The following is a 20445-nucleotide window of genomic DNA, read 5'->3' on the forward strand; positions in this document are numbered from 1 at the left end:
AATCATTGTCTAGCATAAGCTCCCCAGTCAATCATGGGCTGGATACACAGGGAAAAGGATGACACTGGGTAATGGCATCCACTGTGATTAACCCTCTGAGGCAGTGTACCATAGTGGCTAACAGCCTGGGCTCTCGATTTAGACTCCTTGGGTTCATACTAGCTGGGCGACCTTGGAAAGGCTGCTTAAATTCTTCTGAGCCTAGGTTTTCTCATCTGTAAAATGGAGAAAAAGTAGTACAGGTCCACAGTTCTTATGGTGGATTAAAGATGGTCATTAATTCTTTGTTACCTTCTCCTTCCCTTGAATCTGGGCTGGCCCTGTGACTGCTTAACCAATAAAAAAATAACAAAGTTATGTTGTGCTAATTCTGGTATTACACTTTAAAAAAGCTCGGAGGGCCGGCCCTGTGGCTTAGTGGTTAAGTGCGCGTGCTCCGCTACTGGCGGCCCGGGGTTCGGATCCCGGGCACGCCGACACACCGCTTCTCCGGCCATGTTGAGGCCGTGTCCCACATACAGCAACTAGAATGATGTGCAACTATGACACACAACTATCTACTGGGGCTTTGGGGAAAAAAAATAAAAAATTAAATAAATAAATAAAAAAGCTTGGAAGCTTCTGTTTTGGCGGAGTCCTAAGCTACCATTTAAAAAAACTGGCTACCATGAGAAACTACATGGAAAAAACACGTGGAGAGGAGAGGCTCTGAGACTACAGGGAAAACATGAACAGGGAGAGAGCCCAGCCATCCCAGCAACCCAGTCAAGTCTCCAGATGGTACCAGCCCCAACACCTGCACAACATCTGGACAATTTTAGGACAGACCTCAAGCAAGACCAGTTGAGCCTAGAACTGTAAGATAATAAAATGGTTGCTGTTTTAAGTTACTGAGTTTTGGGGTAGTTTTTTTACACAGCAATAGATAACTGAAACACTCTTTCATTTAAAATCCTTGGGACCAGCTGTGTTTTGGTATTGAGAGTTTTTCGGACTTTAGAAAGTTAATACAGTGTATATGTCACACGTTACATAATACCTCCAGCAGGGCCTAGGGCATAACCAAACACTCATATTTCTGCAGCAAAATGTATGACTATTTACACTAAAAGGGATAAACAGGGCTTAGAAATAGTCTTATCATGTCAGGTTTTGCTGCCAAATGAATCTTGGTACCAAACTTATAAAAATCTTTTTGATTTTTGAAATTTTGGATAAGAGATTATGGACACATACTTATCTCAAAGGGTAAGGCTTAAATGAGACAATGTATGGAAAGCATGTAAAACAGTGCCTGGCATGTAGTAAGTACCTTTCCTGATCACTATTATTTAGAATTTGGGATTGGGGGTATGTTGGGCACAAAGGTAGTGAGAGCTTGACCTGATCATAATCCTCAGGGCCAAAAGGTGCATCCTGCTGCAAAATATGGTGCAGCCGAGCCTTCACCCGGTGCTGGCAGCTGCTCAAGGAATCACCATTGCTGTCCAGGAGCCCATTCATGTTGGCACTCTTCACCATTTGTACCAAAATGGGTGTCAGCTCCCCTTCTAGAGCCAGAAGGCCCTGGAAGGGAAGCACAAAGTCTATTAGTTTTCCTTCCTGTCTAGTCCCCATAGGCCTAGATGATCCCAGAGATCAAATGAGAGCTGGCTTGGAGAGCTGGGGTAAGGTCAAGGGGCTTACCCCCACTAATTATTCTCAGCTCATTCTCAGTAGTATAGAATGGGGTCAGACACAAGCAGAAACTTCTCTGAGTCAGCATACAAAGACCCTGAAATTTTCCAACTACTTCTCCAAACTCTTTGCTTCTCTACATAATGGATGCTGGGACTGTGGGAGAACTGTATTGTGCACCTTGGCAAAGGCAGCAGCAGTCATCTGGACTCGGCCCTCATCAGAGGCATAGATCTTGAGATCATGGCGGAAAGTGCTATGGAGACGAAGCAGCCCACAACCGGGGAAGCCAGCATAGTCACCTGGGGGCAAAGGGGAGGACCAGGAATGGACGCTACAAATACCCACATGGAAGAAAGAATGCTCATCCCCCCCTTAACTTCTCCATTACCTCTGTCCCTTTTTTCCCCCAACTTATTCTCTAATCATCTTATCCCAGCCCTGCTAGGTATTTACTCCCTAAAACACTCACCCTGTCCTCCAGGGTACATGCAGCGAAAAGCTCGCCCTAGCTCCTCAGCCTGAACACGGCCAGCAGGAGTCAGTTCTCCACCCCACTTCAGTACCAGCAATAGAGATGGGGCCAGAGCCTCCCTCTGTGGATCTGTGGGAATAAGGGGCAGTGAACAGGTCTAGATCTAAGGAAAATAGCGGGGACATCTAAATGTTAGGTCTTCTGAGGAGCCCAAAAAGGTAATTTGGGATAGAGGTCATCTAAGGGTTCAAGAATAAGAGATCTGAATGGTAATGGGAAGGGGGTAGTATATTTTACCTTGCCCCTCATTAGAAGTTTTTACTCCATGAGGGTAGTAAGTCAACTGTACCTTCCGGTTGATGCCTGAGAAGTGACCATACCTGCAGGATAAACTCACAGTTTACTTTCTTCCCCAGCACCCAATTCTCACTGTTATTGGCTCCCGTTTCCTATCCCCTTTCTCACATCTCCAGCACAGACTTCAGCTGCTCTAGTTTCCTAGTCTTCTCCTCGATCTCACCACCTGGTTCTTTCTCCAGTTCACCCAATAGCAGCCTTGTGATGTCCAGCACCTCCTGGAGGAAATAATAGGGTACTCATGCAGGAGGCCAAGTCTTGGCCAGTTACCTTGTCATCCTGGTCTCTCATCGAGGCCCCCAAGCCCATACCCTCTATCTTTCCCATAGCACTGCTCTTCCCAGCCAGATTCACCACCTTACCTGTAGCTGCTCGGGCCGCTTTAGTTTTAATTTCCCTGTCTTGTAGCCACCATGTTTTTCAAATAGACTAAAAAACCTGAAGAAATAAGGAGAACCTTCAGTATGAAGCGAGACAGTCAAAGCCTCTGGGAGCTTCTGCCTCCCATCTCCCTCACAAAAACCTATTTGTCTAAATTAGGACACTCTTCCTACCTTGAGTGTGTCACTTCCATCTTCATCTTCTGCTTAGGGGTACGATCCCCATGACGGATAATTGCAATGACACAACGAAGTTCCATCCTAAGATAGGGAATGTTGTTAGATCCTCTCCCCCAACCTTCCCCAAACCCCTCCCATCACTTCATCCTTCTCAACATGTTAAAAAACAGAAGAAAAACTATCCAAGATTAGGAATATAGATAGGGTTAAGGAAACTGTCTAGAAGAGACCCAGGCTCCACTACTCAGATGACACAGGGTCAGGAAGTAACCACTGGCCTGGCTTAGGTGCCTTAAGTAGGTTACTCCAGATTTTTTACTTTTGCTCACATAGTGCCAGATGTGGTAGGGACAATGGGAATGTCCTCAGCCTCTGTGGGGATAGACCATGGGATCTGGAACTGTGGGGCAAGCTCCCGCATTATGGTGTTCCTGGAGGGAGAAACGTGAAGAAGCCATGTGAAAATGAATGAACCAGAACTACACATATGAACAAAGCTCACAAAAACTAGCAAGTTGTAGAAGAATACATTAATGTAAAGTCTAAAAACATGCAAAAGAAAACCCCATATATGTAGTAAAAACATTAATAAATGCATGGGAATGAAAAACACCAAATGAAGGATTATGGTTACCTCCCGGTGGGAGGGAAGGGGATATAACTAGTGAGGGGTATGTAAGGACTTAACTATATTCTTAACATTTTATTTCTTAAGCTCAATGGTGAATACATGGATATTCACCATATATATCATTCCTTATACATTTTTGAATGCTTTAAATATTACATGATTAATTTTTTTAAGTCAAGTTGTATTGACAAACAGTATTACAGTATGATCACATTTAGTACAATGTAGTTTATTTTTTTTTTTTAAAGATTTTATTTATTTTTATTTTTTCCCCCCAAAGCCCCAGTGGATAGTTGTATGTCGTAGCTGCACATCCTTCTAGTTGCTGTATGTGGGACTCGGCCTCAGGATGAACGGAGAAGTGGTGCCTCGATGCGCACCCGGGATCCGAACCCGGGCCACCAGCATCACAGTGCGCGCACTTAACCACCAAGCCACAGGGCCGGCCCGAATGTAGTTTATTTATACACGGCAGAAAAAGACATACTGTTATGTCTAAAACTGTTAGCAGTAATTACCTCTGGGGCGTGCAGTGTTGGGAAGGCAAGAGGGCTGAGGAGCCCTTTCTCTATTTTGCTTTTTCACTTTTAAATAATTTTTATAATATTTAAAATAAAGTAAAAGTTTTCTAACTCTCTTCTCTAAGCCCATTCTCACCAGACCAGACCACTGTGTCCCTTACCCCAGAATCTTGGCACAGTCATCGTAGTATTTCATTGAATTCTTAACAAAACTGAAGCCATTGACATCACACACAAAGGAGTGACCATTGGCACGAAGAAGGTCAAAACCACAAACTGTTTGCTGCAGGAGAAAGAGGAAAGATGAGAAAAAGAGAGCTACTCCTTCTTCCCAGACCCCTGCTCCTGTCTCTCTCCCTCATTCCACAGCACCCTCCCTGCCATGGGCCTTCCTCTCCACCTTAAAAGCTACGCAGACTTTCCTGGCCACCAGCTTTTCCATGGCAGTCAGCATGACTGGATATCGAATCTCTTTGCCTTCACTGTCTCGTTCCACCTTCCCATCCAAAGCTGGAGATTTTCTGGCTTCAGCATGGGCATAGTCTGGCCCCACTGTATACACCTGCAGGTACATAGCATCACTGAGTATGCCCACAGCTCACCCTGCATATAAGAAGACAATATGAGCAAAAAGTCTATATACTAGTTTCAAAGTAAAAATACAAAAACAAAAAAACCCTGAGTATCAAGATCAAGGAGACTGACATTTTTCTTACTGAGCCCTACCGAAGTATCATCATGAAGCTTTCTCCTTGGGACTCCAGCACTATTGTCTAGTCCTTACTAAGAAATAACTTACCAACATTATACCATTTTCCATGTCACCCCTGTCCTTCCTCTGATAGTGACAATGTAAATGTCTACTTCCCCCACTCGTTATCTTCACCTGAATATGAAAGCCAATCATATCCACACTTTATTTTCTATGACCCCCTCCATAAACTTCCACTTGCTTCCCAAGCACCCCATCCCACCCAGACATTTATAACCTCTTAAATCCCTGTATCCACCATAACCTTGACATCTGTGCCGTCTGTTGGCATAAACTCCTCATAGATGTATGACCCTGTTTTTCGGACACTGCTCTCAGGAGAGTAAACGCTGCTTCGGCTGCCAATCTTTAGAAGAAAAAAGAAGAAAAAAAAATGTTGCCTTTACTTTGTCCCCAGATCCTCCAGCTTCCCTCCCCACAACCTCATTCTTGTCCTTTTACCTCTCTGACTCCCCAAATGCTCAAATGTCCCCCACACCTTACGGAAGAGGCGCTGGCTTCCTCCTCCAGCTGAGCTGGGGTAGTAGATGTAAACATTGTGGTCCTCTGCACTCACTGGCTTCTCCACAAAGGGCTTGGGAAAGACAGCTCCATTTACCTCTACCTGGTCTTCACCTTCTATCAGGTTGCACTCTGAAAGGTAGATGTGTGGTCATTCCTAGGTCCTAGGGTTGTAGAATACTTCCAACTCCCATTTCTCCAAGTTTTAATCTCCATAACCTTCAAATTCTATGACTATATCTTAGTAATAGATATGGTAACATCTATATGGTATATAGATATAATAATATCTATCTAAGAGGTCCAAGGCTCTGTCCAAAGACCCAAGGCTCTAACTCGACCCATAATCCAATAACCAAAGCCTCACTTAGATAGGTGGTACACAGGAGATATCTAGAGGGTGGAGAACTGGGCTGTCATAGAAAGCAAGGCAGGGCAGGACTGGACAAGGCCAGGTACTCACCCTCAGGCCGGGCAGGGTCACGATTTAGCACAGCATATCGAGGCAGATCAATACCCTCCTCCTGCAGGATCCGGTACACCTCCCTCCTGTCACCCCAAATAAATTAGCTGGGAGAGGTGGGGGATGGTGACTAAGGGGAGAAACTAGGGATTTCATTTGCTCAGGAATTGGGACATACCAGGGTACAGAACTTAAGAGGGTATGGTACAAAAATTAAGCATGATTGACTCTGCACCTCCCAGAGCAGGCAAGATCTCAGGGCCACCCATCCCAACCAGTCAACAGAAAGCTATACCTATCCTGGATGTAATACTGCATAGCCAGGTCATTGATAAGAAAGGGGTTTCGAAGCTTGGAGTAAGCAACAGCTTTGTCCAGAGGAAAGCCTGGGATGGAGAAAGGAAATAGAGACACCAAAGAAAGAAAGCAAAAGAGACAGAGTGAGAAAACAGTAAGAAAAATAGAGAGACATATTAAAGCTATTAGCTGCCACTGAGCTCCTCTACTCATCTAACCCATCATTTATCCTTCTGCCCAACTTCCCAAGCCTAGAATATTCATCAGGAAAAAGAAAGAAATTATTTTGAGTCCTTCCAGAGACCCAATTCTGTCAGAGACCCTAAGAGCCTTAGAGCTGTCCTGAGGTTTGAACATGGGCTTTAAACTACCCCCAGCAACCCATCCAAGATGTAGGGAAAGCAAACCCCTTCACACTATTCTCTAGTATGTCAGGAAGAGCTGATGGCCTCTTTACTACTTGACAGTAAGAACCTCATTTCCTACTCCAGCTTTTCCAACACCATTCCTTCCTATTTTCCTTCACAGATCCCAACCTTTGGAGTGGAAAGAGATGAGACAGTGGCAGGATGGCCAGTTTTCCACAGGTTCATTGAGGATCACATCTTCTCCCAGGATGATAACAGTCAGGTAGTCAAATCTGCAGAGTCGCTCTAGGATTTGGGTCATTGGCTTGGACTTGGATTTCTTGGTCATGGCACAGATGCCAACAATGATCTGAGGTTCAGGAGGCTACAGAGATGAAGTGCTGTCAGGAACTCAGGAACTTCCCACCTAGACCATCGCTATCAGAGAACACTGTCTCATCTCCTTAGGGCACAGAGTTTTTTGCCAGGACTTTGGATGTGTGGGATAAAGGCTGTCTCTTAACCTAGGTCTAGGTTGGGCTGCCTGTAGGGATTCCTACTACCTACAGAATAGGAGCCTTTCCACGGGAAATACGTGCTCAGGCAGAAGAGCCAGAGAACCAAAAACCATGAGACAATACAAGGAGGGCATGAGGGCAGGGCCTTCAAAGAGAGGGAATCTAACCACTCTCCACTGCCCTTGCCCTTAATCAGGATAGGGCCTGTTTATGACAGGGAGTCTATGCATTTGGAAAGAACAGAGAGATGTCTCCATCAAATGGAATCTCAACTCTATGACAGGGTCCCAACACCAAGTGACATCATTTTCCCTAGTCTTACCACTTCATCCTCCTCATCCTCAAGGAGCTCACCATCACTCTCTTCTGTCTTCATGCCTATTCCACGGGTGCCCAGCCCCTCATCTCCAGCTCCAAGGAAGAAGTGGGCTGTGGCACTCTCGCCCTCACTGGCCGGCAATGACCACATCCCCGCCGGAGCACCCACTCATCCCGTTCTGCAGTGGAGGGTATTCCATTAGCTCAGAATCCAAGCCCCATGGCAGTGGGTGGGGATGGTGAATGGGAATGAGAAATAAGAGGAAACTACAAGGGGACTAGGGGAAACAGGAAACAAAGCTATGGTAAGAAAGATCAACAAGAAAGGAGGCATGTGGGCTATGACTTGAAATGACTAAAGGTCCATAAGAGAAAAGCAAGATCTCCCTTTTCCTCTGTGCTCACCCCACCCCCAACCATGAGACTGGTAAGAGGATCAGTAGATTAACCCTTACAGTGCTGGCATGTCCCTGATTCTGCCAGCAGGAAACACCGTTAACTCCAGCAGCAAATGGGAAAGGCAGTTCCTCATTGAAGGCTACTGTTGATTCCTACCAGAAGAGAAGGTTAGAGTGACATTTCACACTTCGGATTCATTCCACAATGTTCCTAACCCTTCTCCGCCTCCCCACAGAAGTGTTGAACTCAGGGATTTAATTCAAGGGCAGAGGAATGAGAGAGCTCAGCTGCTTTTGCCCTTCACCCCCATCTTCATTCCTACCAAAGATTAACTCAAAAGACATTTATTGAGGGCACCTTATGTTCTAAGCATTATATCAGAATATTAAAATCCCCTATGCTCCCCCCATCCCCTTCACCTGCTCCACCTTAAAAGACAGCTGCCCTAGTCCAGAAAATCTGTTCAAGGAAAAAGGTCTAATGCTGGTTGGGAAGTTGAGGATACAGAAATCCATGCAACATCCTCCAACCCGCTCTCAAACTGAAATTTAAATATTCTCTTTACCATCTCCTGGTACTACAGACCCAAGGCTGGTCTAGTCCAAGGTCCCTTACACCAGAAGCTACAGTGGAAAAAAATCCTGTCTAGAGCAACAATCAGTGAGGCTATTGTAAGACTTAAACTTGAATCAGGACAACCTGGCAGTTCCACTTCTGCATATACACACCTAGAGTAGTGGTTCTTAACCAGTTGTGATTATGCTGTGCAGGGGATATGTGGCAGGAGACATTTTTGGTTGTCACAACTGGGGAGGCGTTATGGCATTTAGTGAGTAGAGACTAGGGATACTGCTAAACATTCTAAAATACATAGGATATTCCCCTACAACAAAAAATTATGCAGTCCAAAATGTTAGTAGTGCTGAGGTTGAGAAATCCTGCTGTAGAGAAACTCTCCCACATAAGAAGACATGTGCAAGGATGTTCATAACTTCCCTCTTGGTAATGGAAAAAACTGAAAACAACTCAGATATCACAAGTAGAAGAATGGACAAATACAATGTATTTAATGTATATAATGTATATAAATGATAGACCACTAGAAATTTAAATAACGAATCAAGGCTATATGTAACAACATGGACAGCTTCCAAATGCAAACTGAGGAAATACACATGCAGTACAATTCTGTTTGTATAAATAAAATATATTACATATGTTTATGACTTATATACATAATTAGTAGAAGTATAAAAAGGTAGACTAGAAAGAAAGACATCAAATTCATGATAGTGGTTACCTCTGAGGAGGGGGGAGAACAGAAATGAGAAGGATTCGAATGGAACTTCACAATCTTAGCTAAATGTTTATTTCAATTTTTTAAAAATCTGAAGCAAATACACAAAATGTTAACATTTGTTAATATTAAAATGTGGGGATGTGGGTATCTGTTATTTTTTTCCAAAAATAGAGTCACACATCAGCAATTTTCCGTGTTCTCCAAAAGTTCTCAGAAATACTGACCAATGACTCTAATGAAAGCCACAAAGTCCTTAAGTAAATGGATTAATACAGACTTTTTAAATAGACTTCAATAATTACTTTCTGTATTTTTATTTTAAACCTTTCCATTATAAGTGGGATTTGCAGCTTTGATTAGAAAGTTATAGCTAACCTTTATATAGACTTCAACTTTCCAGTCTTCACCATCTGCTTGTCTCCATTGCTCAACCACTATAGGGGTATAATATTCTCCTTAGACTTAAAATCTACAGTCGTGCACTGCAGGTCTTATACACAGACTCCCCCTCCTGATTAATAGGCTATTTCTTTGAACTCCTTTTTAGTGACCTGACTCCATTTCCATGACTTGTGGCATTCCTAAGGTCCCTGTATAATTTAAGCAAGTAGAATTTTGTTGTATTCTTTTTTTTTTTTTAAAGATTTTATTTATTCAGTTTTTTCCCCCCAAAGCCCCAGTATATAGTTGTATGTCATAGGTTCACATCCTTCTAGTTGCTGTACGTGGGACTCGGCCTCGCGTTGGACGGAGAAGTGGTGCCTCGGGGCGCTCCCGGGATCCGAACCCGGGCCGCCAGCATCAGAGTGCGCGCACTTAACCGCTAAGCCACGGAGCCGGCCCTTGTTGTATTCTTTATCCTTTCTCTGAAGCAGGAGCTTTCGCTCATGTCTATGATTCCTAACCCTTCACCCTTTCTTCCACTAAGTCCTTCTTGGTTTTCTACTGAATGTAGACAGTCACGTTTTTGAAATTCTATTACAATTCTCTAACAGGAGCTGGTAATAGAATGGGGAAGGAGAGTCTGTTCACAAATATGCAGCTGAAGAGAGATAAAAGGCCTAAATTCACAGTTAACAAAGCAAAAATAGAAGCCTGACAGAAATAGCTATGTAATAACCAAGGATTTATTTAGATGTACCTCTGGGAGAAGCTGGGGTTTAATGTGATGTTCTAAGAGCCACTCCCCTGTTTTCTGTGCTCTTCTCAGCCCCTCTTTCCCCCAATACTTGTTGCGAAAGAAAAGAAAACTTCAGACTCTACACCAGGCTAAAGGGCAGTCTTACTCTGGCTTGAATCAATGTGGAAGGAAGGAAGGAAGGAAAAACGGAAGGAAGGAAGGAAGGGACCGGAGGGAGGGAGGGAGGAGATAGGTAGGTAAGGTAAGAGGGAGGGGCAGGTGGGCAATCTTCTCAGGAACACCTATGCTAAGTCAGATCTGGAGAAGGAATAGAAAGGAGGGTTAACTGTCTCACTTCTTTATCCCTTAGAATTTAGGGTTGCTTGCAGTAGTCCTCTAATTTCTTTAATCTCCATGCACTGGATGGAGGGCTCCATCAGTGGTGAAAGGGAAACATCAATACAGAGTCCAGGCAGGAATATTACCAACACAGTAAAACTCCCTAGGCCACCAACACTATTGCCTTCCCACCTTCAACACTGGACCCCTTAGTTTCTTCTCAATACAATTTTTCATCCTTCACACATACCCTTATTCTGACACTGATGAACTGTGCTGATACCCTTGTTCTCAGTATCAACTCACTCACGCTGCCTTCTTCGTCCAACTTGCTAAAATGACTCTTCATGCATGCCCCTAACCAGTCCCAACACTGACTGCCCCCCTCCCCATCACTGATTAACTAATTCAATTAATAATCCAACTAATCTCACTCACTGATTCCACAGCAATAAATAGTCCTTCAAACCCTCAGATGAGTCACCACACTTGGTAACATACTTATAACGAAACCTCAAGGATCCCCCACAAAGACTGCCTGAGATCCCACCTTTCCTCACACTACCCTCTCTCCAGGCTCACCTTCTCTCTCCTCTCTGCAACAACCCCTTCCTCAAGTTGATCTCCACGCTGACTCCACTCCCACCCCTCCTCACACAGACCTCCCCATCCTGACCCTCTCCGCTGCTGACTCGGCTGCTCACGTAGTACCCCTTTTCCTCAGCAGACCCTCACACGCCCATCTTCTCTCTCGCAGAACCCCTCCTGTCCTCTCCTCACACAGCTCCCAGTCACGAATATCGCTCTCCCATCCCGACTCCACTACCTTTGCCCGCTCCCGCCTTCCCCGCCTCACTCTCCCTGCGCTGACATTGAGGCCTCTCCGCCGGGTCTCTTTCTGAAGCTGCCCCTAGCCGGTACTAACCACTGCCCTCAGCACCAACCGAGCCCACTCCACCCAGCCCACCCCCTCAGATACCGCCCCCAGCCCCCAGCCACTCCTCCACGGCCCCCGGCCCTCACTCACCCGCCTCCCTGCGTTCGCGCAGCCGAACCTGCCGGCAGCGACACCTGACAGCGGCCCAATCAAAGCGCGACTTCTCTGCGGCGCCACCAATCAGCGGAGGGCGCGCACCGGCAACAGAGTCAGGCTGCGTTGGCCGGCGCTTCTGCGCGGAGGAGAGTGGCCCCTAGTGGCTGTGGGGAGGAAGTGCAACCTGATGCTCCCCTTCCTCTGATTTCTAACTGCGTCGCCACAGTCCAGATGCGTGCTCTGGACAGGGGCTATCCAGTAAGATGAAGAAGGGGGGGAAAGCGAGATGCAGAGGGAGAAGTAGAGTTTGTGCCATTGCACCTCCGTGAGGACAAAACCCAGTCTTCTGTTTGTTTTGTAAAATACAGCCGGGTATGATATCCTTAGAGATCCAGTAGGTTCTCTAAGGTAGGTTGAAAATGATAACAGATGTAGAGGAGTGAAAGGGAGATTGGAGACAAAAACAGAGACAAAGAGAAACAGATCAGAAAGTCAAGGGAAGAAACAGAGAGACTTATTTATGGAGGAGACAAGAAAATGGATGGACATGGGAGACTGAACAAGTTGAGTCCTATCTCCACACCCTGCTTGCTCTCTACTCTCCAGACTTGTTTGAATCCTTGCCTTGCCTTTAATAGCTGTACAGCCTTGTACAAGTCACTGAACTTCCCTCAGCCTCCGTTTTCTCAACTATAAGAGAGTGGGATTAAAAACCTAACTCATAGGGTACTGATTATGTGAAAGCATTTTGTATTTGTTTGTATTGTTGTTATCCTTGCATCCTCACTTACGTTTCCCTGGTCAACACAGTTCCAAGTTCCCTGTTTCTTCTCTGCAACCTTAGGGATCTTACCACTTTTTCAGTCAGGTGCTTCATTATACTGACCCCAAGGCCTCCCAAATGAGATAGAGATGATTCTAAGGACTGGCCTTAAGGGAAATAAATGCTTCCCTATTTCGTGCGCACGCTCATATCCCTTCCACCACTCCAACCCTTCAAACAAGTTATTAAACCATCCTCTAGGTAATTAACTTGTCTTCCCAACCCCCTGATAATGTAGACTCAGTCTCTAGTCATCCACTGAAACAATCCAATTCGATTCAATGAAATAATACATACAAGAGTTCCTTGTAATTTTAAAGTGCTTTATAAATATTAAATATAATTGATAAGTATTATTAAATAAATAAAATACTATATATATATCAATTACTTCCAATATGCTGTGGGATAACTTTTTAAATGAGTATTAATACATTATGTGCCTATCAGGGACTCACAGGGAATAAGAAAAATACACAGATACATACCTTTGCTCAGTGGAGCTATTATTCAAATTTGGGCAGCTACTTTGCAAACTTGAGTGGTTTCTCTACTTCTCTGGGCAAGTCTTGTTTTTCCTTCTGTAATTCTGTCTTCCTGCTTCCTCCCTCTTTCATCTTAGTAACCACTCTCTCAATCAAATAACCACCCTACTGCTCTGGAAGATTATCTCCCTCCTTTATCTGGGTAAATACACACCATTCCAAGTAATTATATTTGCTTACTCATAGCTACTCCTTAACCTAGATAATGAGCCCCCACAACACAGGTAACATTTTCTGTCTCTCCAAGAGTGAGCACACTCCAACTGCAGAACTCTGATATTCTCTGATAATTGCTCTCTTATCAGGAGAAGAAGGAGTTTAAGTGATGGACCCAGAAGAGAGGTGGATGGCTTCTAAGGATACCCACAAATGAGGAATGCAGGAAAAGGAAAACAAGGGAAGAGGACCAAGGTGCCTCCCTTCACACCTGTGCTCTCCTTACAAGGTTGAGGAAGGATTCCTGAGAGGAATGAAGGGAATGAGAGTATAGGGCTGGGGCGAGATCTCATCACTGTGGCCAGAGGAAGGGAATTTCTCTTTCTCAAATACTCTCTCTTGAGATTTCCAAGTATCTTACTGTCTGTGGGTACACCAAGATAGCTGAGGGAAGGGACTAATGCCACCATGCCTACCCCACCTTAACTGACCCTCCATAATGAAGCCCCATATCTCTATTTCAGCTCCAACATTCATTTTCCTTCCTTCCAGGACAAATGTCAAGCCACACCCAAGTCACACTTGGAGCTGTGGGAACAAAGTCCCTCTCAAATCAGAGGAGAGAGAGGAGGAGAGGGGACCAAGAGGAAGGCGGAGATTCCCTGGTGACTTTATGCCCTTGGACACCACTTCTCCTTACATTCTAGATTAAACAGCATTAGGGAGCCAAGGGAGGAAATACATGTGGTGGTTGCAAACCTGTGCCTGCCTGTTCCCTTCCTACACCCAGTGATCTCACCACACCCTTCATCTCACCTTACACTCCCCTCCAGCCGGAGAACTGGGAGCTACAGAGAGGGAAGAGACAGGAGAGGAGGAAGAGGAAACTAACAATTCCCTGCCCAACCCCAGCCCCACGCCCAGTGCAACCAACAGGTAGGCAAGCTTGCAGAGGCTACTCCGAGGGAGTCCTGTGTACAACAAACGGATCTGAGCCTGGAAAAGACACGCGAGGTAAAAGATCAAAGGTAAAGTAGGGGATGGGGAGGAGGGTGGAGGAGGGGAAAAAAGTGGAGGATCATGAGAAGTGGAAGCAGGACAAAGCAGGGTTTCAGACTTGGGGACAGGTCGGGGTGGGGAACACAGCACCGATGGATTATGAGTTAATATTTCCCTGATTCCTCTCAGAGACTCCTTCCTCAACCTTGTAAGGAGAGCACAGGTATGAAGGGACGTGCCTTGGTCCTCTTCCTGGTTCTAAGGAAAAGGTGACCTTGAGCCAGCGGTTGTCTTTCCCAATGTCTGCCTCTAACTCTGTGCTTTCTCGGTGTCTTCCTCTGGTATCTGTGTTTATTCCGTGGTTTCTCCGTGGCCGCCTCCCCTGGGAAGACTGGGGCAGGCCGAAAACAGAGAAGAGGTTGGGCAATGTCACCCTTTTACACCCACAGAGCGACGAATCGGGTTTCCGATTAAACCGAGAAGCTTGGGGGAAGGGTGTTCGGGTTTCGCTAGTCCCCTTGGGTGCTGTCCTCTACTTGGTGCTGAAATCTGGGCGCCTTAGCCCAGGTGGGCCCGCATCCCCGGCCTAGGCGTGTGAATGTCCGGTCCCCCTAATCTACCTGGCGGCTGCTGCCCACCTCTGCCCCCGCACACCTAGCGCGGCGGCAGGCGGGAAGGCGGGGCCTGCGTGAGCCCCACCCCTGGAGACTGCGGCTTGGTCCTCCCTCTCCTCCGCCCGCCCGCCGCTAGCTCATTGCGCCTCTCCTGCAGTCGTTGGTACCGGGTCCCACTTCCTCTCCAGCCTCCACTCCGGTCCCCATTTCGGCTCCGGCCTCGCACCCAGTTCGGGCCTTCAGTCTGCCTAGTTGCATCCTCCCTTTCCGTTCCTGCCTTGCTCCAGCTCCTGCTCTGGGATTCCGTAGCTGGAGCCTCAAGCCATGGCTGGTCCCTTCTCTCGTCTGCTGTCCGCTCGCCCGGGGCTCAGGCTCCTGGCTTTGGCTGGAGCTGGATCTCTAGCCGCTGGGTTTCTGCTCCGCCCGGAATCTGTACGAGCTGCCAGTGAACGACGGAGGTTGTATCCCCCAAGGTATCAGTGTGTGAGGCGCGGGGGACTTCGGGGGCCAGGCGGTGATGGGAACGAAGATGGGGATGGAGATGAGGACCTGGGCAACAGAGAAGGGCTATAACCACGAAGGCTCTGGAGTGAGGCGCTGTACAGTCTGGAGACCTCAGTGGGGTGGGGGTGGAAGCCAAAACCATAAGGGGAAAGCATTCCTGGGGACCTGTGACCCGCAGTCCCTTCCCCCAAGACCAGCTCTGGCCCTGTGAGTTCTGGCTGCACCCACTCTGTCCAAATCTCTAATTGAGAGACCAGGAACTATCTTTTTCGCTCTCCTCCATCTCCTTTTCCTGCTGTTCTCCCCCATTTCCTGAATTCACCTCCTTAGTCTTTCCCCTCCCCCATCCCTAATGTTGTGTTCATGGGAGGAAAGAACCGAACAGATCTGGGGGAATTGAGCCAGCCTGCCAGAGGAAGCTAGACCTGTTGGGAAAGAATAGACACTGAAAGTCCCTAATGAGATTACCAAGGTTTAGACTCCCTCTAAATCTCCCCTCCTCCCAAGGAGCAAAGCCAGACATGGCTAACTGGACAGCTCCAGCTGACTGCACTGGGTCTAGGCCCCCTGTGCCCTGCCTCCATGGTTACTGGGTACCCCCTCCCTAGCGCTGAGTACCCAGACCTCCGAAAGCACAACAACTGCATGGCCAGTCACCTGACCCCAGCAGTCTATGCCCGGCTCTGCGACAAGACCACACCCACTGGTTGGACGCTAGATCAGTGTATCCAGACTGGCGTGGACAACCCCGGCCACCCCTTCATCAAGACTGTGGGCATGGTAGCTGGAGATGAGGAGACCTATGAGGTAGGGGGCCCCCAGAGTTTCCCTGGTGATCCAATTCATCTTCCCAGTAATCCCAGCTCCTTCCTCCTAAAGACCCCTCACTTCCCCTTAAGACTGGACCATCATACTCACGTTTTCTGACCCAGTGAAATCAATCCACATATAAAGCCTGGGAAGGGATTCCCTCTCCTTAACCACTCTTTCCCTCTTAATTCCCCCTCAGGTGTTTGCTGAGCTGTTTGACCCTGTGATTCAAGAGCGACACAATGGATATGACCCCCGAACAATGAAACACACCACTGACCTGGATGCCAGCAAGGTGAGTTAAATATTCCACTTCTGGGGCCAGCCCCGTGGCTTAGCGGTTACCCCGTGGCTTAGCAGTTAAGCGCGCGCACTTCGCTACTGGCGGTCCGGGTTAGGATCCCGGGCGCGCACCGGTGCACCGCTTCTCTGGCCATGCTGAGGCTGCATCCCACATACAGCAACTAGAAGGATGTGCAACTATGACATACAACTATCTACTGGGGCTTTGGGGGAAAAAAAGGAGGAAGATTGGCAATAGATATTAGCTCAGAGCCGGTCTTCCTCAGCAAAAAGAGGAGGATTAGCATGGATGTTAGCTCAGGGCTGATCTTCCTCACAAGAAAAAAAAAATTCCACTTCTGATCTGCATTGCCTTATGTACAACACTCTGTTTCTCCAATTCCTTCACCTTATTTCCTGACTCACGGTCATTATACTGCTGAGCTTTTAGTCTTGGTGTGGGGAAAGAATGGTATCTTAAGGACCAGCAGATACGGAGAGGAGAGGGTAGATAAGAATGACCATACCCCAACGTGGGCAGTTTGGGGGAGGGCTCATAATGCCCCCTAAAATTGTACTGCTTGCCCAGTGGGCTTCTCCTTCCCATGCATGCAGTGAGGACCCCTCTAGTCCTTAAGGTCTCTCCTTCCCCAAGGCCCTCAGCTCCCACCCAGTGTGTTTTGGTGACTTACATTAATTTCTCTTATTCCCCAGATCCGTTCTGGCTACTTTGATGAGAGGTATGTATTGTCCTCGAGAGTCAGAACTGGCCGAAGTATCCGGGGACTCAGTCTACCTCCAGCGTGCACTCGGGCAGAGCGACGAGAGGTGGAACGTGTTGTGGTGGATGCACTGAGTGGCCTGAAGGGTGACCTGGCTGGGCGTTACTATCGGCTCAGTGAGATGACAGAGGCTGAGCAGCAGCAGCTTATTGATGTGAGGGGCCTTGACAGGGAGTTGGGTGAGGGGAGCAGCTGAAGAGAAGAGTCAGCTGGGAGGCTGGGCCAGATGAGATAGATGGGCTCTGAGAGGCCCAGGGGTTACTGTGAGGATTCTTAACCCAAATCCCTTTACTCTCTCCAGGACCACTTCCTATTTGATAAGCCTGTATCCCCACTGCTGACTGCAGCAGGAATGGCTCGAGACTGGCCAGATGCTCGTGGAATCTGGTATGAGACTTACCTTACCTCTTTTGTCCCCATGCCCCAATAAGTGTCTTTTTTTTTTTTTCTATCTCCCCCAATTCTTGCCCTGCCTCTTGATGCCTGTCCCTCCCTCTCCTGCCCTCAGGCACAACAATGAGAAGAGCTTCTTGATCTGGGTGAATGAGGAGGATCATACACGGGTCATCTCCATGGAGAAGGGTGGCAACATGAAGAAAGTGTTTGAAAGATTCTGCCGAGGCCTCAAAGAGGTTGGAGAAGAATGTATAAGGGAACTAGGTGGGAGGACATAAGGAAAAATCAAAAACTAGAATAAGTAGATTGACCATATAGTTTATCAACCAACCCAGGACACTTTTGATAGTGAAAGGGATCATGATCAGTCACTCCAGGACAATAGGTATAAATCAGGACTGTCCAGGGAAAACCAGGATATATGGTCACCCTAAGAATAGGAAGAGAGAGAGAATGTCAGGAATCTAAGGAAGCAAATAAAGCAGTTGCCAGATAATGCAAAGAAGGGATAACTGAGATGGTGGGTCAGTGCCTGGGGTGTGGGTGTGGGATGGTAAAGTGTGCAGATAAGGAAAAGTATGAGCCTGGATCCATGTAGGGAGTGAGAGATTGGTGTGTTCATGATTCTAATGTATCCACCTAGTTCTGAGCCAAGGGAGGCCTTGACTCTGGATTCTGTTGTTCTTGCTAAAGTATCATGTCTAGGTTTTAAGCTGAGAGCGAGAGAGAGACCGGGGAAGGTGGAGGATGGAATGGCTTAAGTTCCAGAATGTGTGGCACTACAGGAGGGGTTGAACTGAATCCTCAATCTATGTGGATTGGGTCTCCACATGCAATTCTAGATTAGAAATCCCCATGAACCCAGTTCTTATTGCATGTTCTCATATATACAGTTCTATTTTGGACTTGTAAACAGAGAGAGCTCCTCTTCCTTTTAGATTCTAGCTGGGAAGTTTCTACTGTTTTTGGCAAGTAATAGATAACATATTCTGACTATAAGTGGGTAGGGAAGTACTTTTTAAATTATATGTCTTGATTTTCTCATCTGTAAAATTGGGATAATAAGACTTCCTACATTTTAGGTTGTTGAGATTAAATGAGATAATGCATGTAAAGTGCCCCACCCCATAGTAAGAGTTCAATAAGTGTTAACTGCTGTTATTATTCTAGATGGAAAAGTTTCCCCTTGTTCAGCATCTAAGATATCCATCTGTGCCATGGTTCTTTCTGAACTATGAATAGGTAGTGGTCTTCACCTCCATCATTCTGGCAGATCCCTTATCTCTTTAACTCTAACAGTCATTTTCATTATTAGGATGCTTAAGTAGAACAAAAACACCCTTCCCACACTGCCCACCTTTCTCACACACAGACATAACTATGAGTCCAGCTCTTCTGCACTGTTTTCACCTTTCTCTCTGCTTTCTCACATGTGCCCTTTCCACAGCTAACAGAAGGCTCTCTTGCCTCTTCCTGTTGCAAAGCCTACACCCTCATTTTCTGTCTGAAAGAACCCTTCCAAGCTCTCAGCTCATTAGCAAAGCAAAGATAATCAGTGCATGCAGAGGAGCTCATTGAATAACCAATCTTTTCTTAGTTCAGTTTACCACCTCCGTTCGTTCATTTCGCTAGATCATCCTTAATGCATCGTTCCCTCAAGTTTCTCTTCTTCCATACACAAGATACTTTTCCACAATCTCATCATTATAGGCTTGCAACATGAAAATTACCTTGTATGCATGATAATAACAAACCATTTCCACCAAAAAAAAAAAAAAACCCAGCAGTGTCATTCTTTCACCCCCCAAGTTTCTGGTTCTAGACACATTTCTAGAGTTCCTGTGGGTCTAGCTAGGGGAGGGTCCACATATCCCTGACTTTTCACTAACAGAGATTTTTGTGGACTCAGGTGGAGCGGCTGATCCAGGAGCGTGGCTGGGAGTTCATGTGGAATGAGCGTTTGGGATACATCTTGACCTGTCCGTCTAACCTGGGCACTGGACTTCGGGCAGGAGTGCACATCAAACTGCCCCTGCTAAGCAAAGTAAAGGAGTTGTGGGGTTAGAGAGGGGTGTGAGTGAGGAAGGTGGCTATGTGTGGATGGGAGGGAGTGGGCACTTTGGAAAGGAGCCAGACACATTGTGGCTAAAGGGTCAGGGGAAACAGCTCTGAGCAGGTTCAGGTAGGTTCAGACTTGTCTTTCAGGTAGGACCAGTCTCTGCACTATTGACCCTGCCCCTAATCTCTGTCGCACCTCCAGGATAGCCGCTTCCCAAAGATCCTGGAGAACCTAAGACTCCAAAAGCGTGGTACTGGAGGAGTGGACACAGCTGCTACAGGCAGCGTCTTTGACATCTCTAATTTGGACCGACTGGGCAAGTCAGAGGTGAGATCCTTAGAGATTAGAGTGAGGAGAGGTATAGGTCTGTGGGGGTTGACATATGAGGGTGAGCCTCAGGAATGTAATAGAATCTGAAATGAAATTCAGATTGAGTGGGGAGGCAACTGGAAATGAGTTCCCAGAGCAGGCAAATCAGTGCTAAAGGAAGAAACTCAGGTTGTAGGAAGCAAAGATCAAGGGTTAGTGTCCCTCAGGTGGAGCTGGTACAGCTGGTCATCGATGGAGTAAACTATTTGATTGACTGTGAACGGCGTCTGGAGAGAGGCCAGGATATCCGCATCCCTCCACCTCTCATCCACAACAAGCATTAACTCCCCGTCCCCAGCAGATGACTCAAGATCTCCAGAACCAGAACTTCTGCCCATTCTAATGGTGGTCCATTCTACTTGCCCTGGATACCACCCCCCCACTGCCCCCCCCCGCCGCCCCGTCCTAGTAAAGACTCCTTGCTATGCTCCAGCTGTCTGTGTTATTTCTAATCGTGGGGTGAGGAGGGATTAGCCTC

At 46.8% G+C, this 20445-nt stretch overlaps 2 protein-coding genes across 7 annotated transcripts in view; one reads left to right on the forward strand and one right to left on the reverse strand.

The window, feature by feature from the left end:
• Positions 1-11654, reverse strand: part of PPIP5K1 (diphosphoinositol pentakisphosphate kinase 1) — a 40611-nt gene extending 28957 nt beyond the window's left edge. For both annotated transcript variants that reach the window (XM_087426383.1, XM_014780644.2), the window contains exons 1-18: positions 11623-11654; positions 7893-7988; positions 7442-7616; positions 6791-6986; positions 6253-6343; positions 5958-6043; positions 5472-5626; positions 5238-5339; positions 4622-4783; positions 4383-4504; positions 3399-3500; positions 3064-3150; positions 2872-2947; positions 2618-2727; positions 2450-2532; positions 2150-2281; positions 1858-1979; positions 1384-1566 (exon numbers count right to left, since the gene is read on the reverse strand). In XM_087426383.1, coding sequence (XP_087282509.1) covers positions 1384-1566; positions 1858-1979; positions 2150-2281; positions 2450-2532; positions 2618-2727; positions 2872-2947; positions 3064-3150; positions 3399-3500; positions 4383-4504; positions 4622-4783; positions 5238-5339; positions 5472-5626; positions 5958-6043; positions 6253-6343; positions 6791-6986; positions 7442-7588 — 1956 coding nt within the window. In that variant the 5' untranslated portion in view covers positions 7589-7616; positions 7893-7988; positions 11623-11654. The remainder of the gene's footprint in view (positions 1-1383; positions 1567-1857; positions 1980-2149; positions 2282-2449; positions 2533-2617; positions 2728-2871; positions 2948-3063; positions 3151-3398; positions 3501-4382; positions 4505-4621; positions 4784-5237; positions 5340-5471; positions 5627-5957; positions 6044-6252; positions 6344-6790; positions 6987-7441; positions 7617-7892; positions 7989-11622) is intronic.
• Positions 11655-13874: 2220 nt separating this feature from the next.
• On the forward strand, positions 13875-20393 carry CKMT1A (creatine kinase, mitochondrial 1A). Of its 5 annotated transcripts, none has more exons than XM_014780657.2 (10): positions 13875-14180; positions 15053-15238; positions 15878-16076; positions 16279-16374; positions 17076-17297; positions 17445-17530; positions 17652-17775; positions 19449-19583; positions 19800-19925; positions 20135-20393. In XM_014780657.2, the coding sequence occupies exons 2-10, from the start codon at positions 15090-15092 to the stop codon at positions 20249-20251; spliced, it is 1254 nt and encodes a 417-aa protein (XP_014636143.1). In that variant the 5' UTR covers positions 13875-14180; positions 15053-15089; the 3' UTR covers positions 20252-20393. The 5 variants fall into 5 exon arrangements, with proteins under 5 accessions (XP_014636143.1, XP_087282550.1, XP_087282553.1 ...); XM_087426424.1 differs by having other exon boundaries at positions 13875-14166; XM_087426425.1 differs by lacking the exon at positions 13875-14180 and adding an exon at positions 14357-14374.
• The last annotated feature ends 52 nt before the right edge of the window (positions 20394-20445 follow it).

This window comes from Ceratotherium simum, chromosome 3 (genome assembly GCF_057802395.1).
Source record: "Ceratotherium simum simum isolate JZ-2026a chromosome 3, ASM5780239v1, whole genome shotgun sequence".
Taxonomy (NCBI): domain Eukaryota; kingdom Metazoa; phylum Chordata; class Mammalia; order Perissodactyla; family Rhinocerotidae; genus Ceratotherium; species Ceratotherium simum.

Bases quoted from the DNA above. Each gene is read 5' to 3' on its own strand.
- CKMT1A (XM_014780657.2), top strand. From the start codon at position 15,090: ATGGCTGGTCCCTTCTCTCGTCTGCTGTCCGCTCGCCCGGGGCTCAGG. The intron at 17,298-17,444 runs GTGAGGGGCCTT...TACTCTCTCCAG, and splicing joins AGCAGCAGCAGCTTATTGAT to GACCACTTCCTATTTGATAA. The intron at 19,926-20,134 runs GTGAGATCCTTA...AGTGTCCCTCAG, and splicing joins ACCGACTGGGCAAGTCAGAG to GTGGAGCTGGTACAGCTGGT.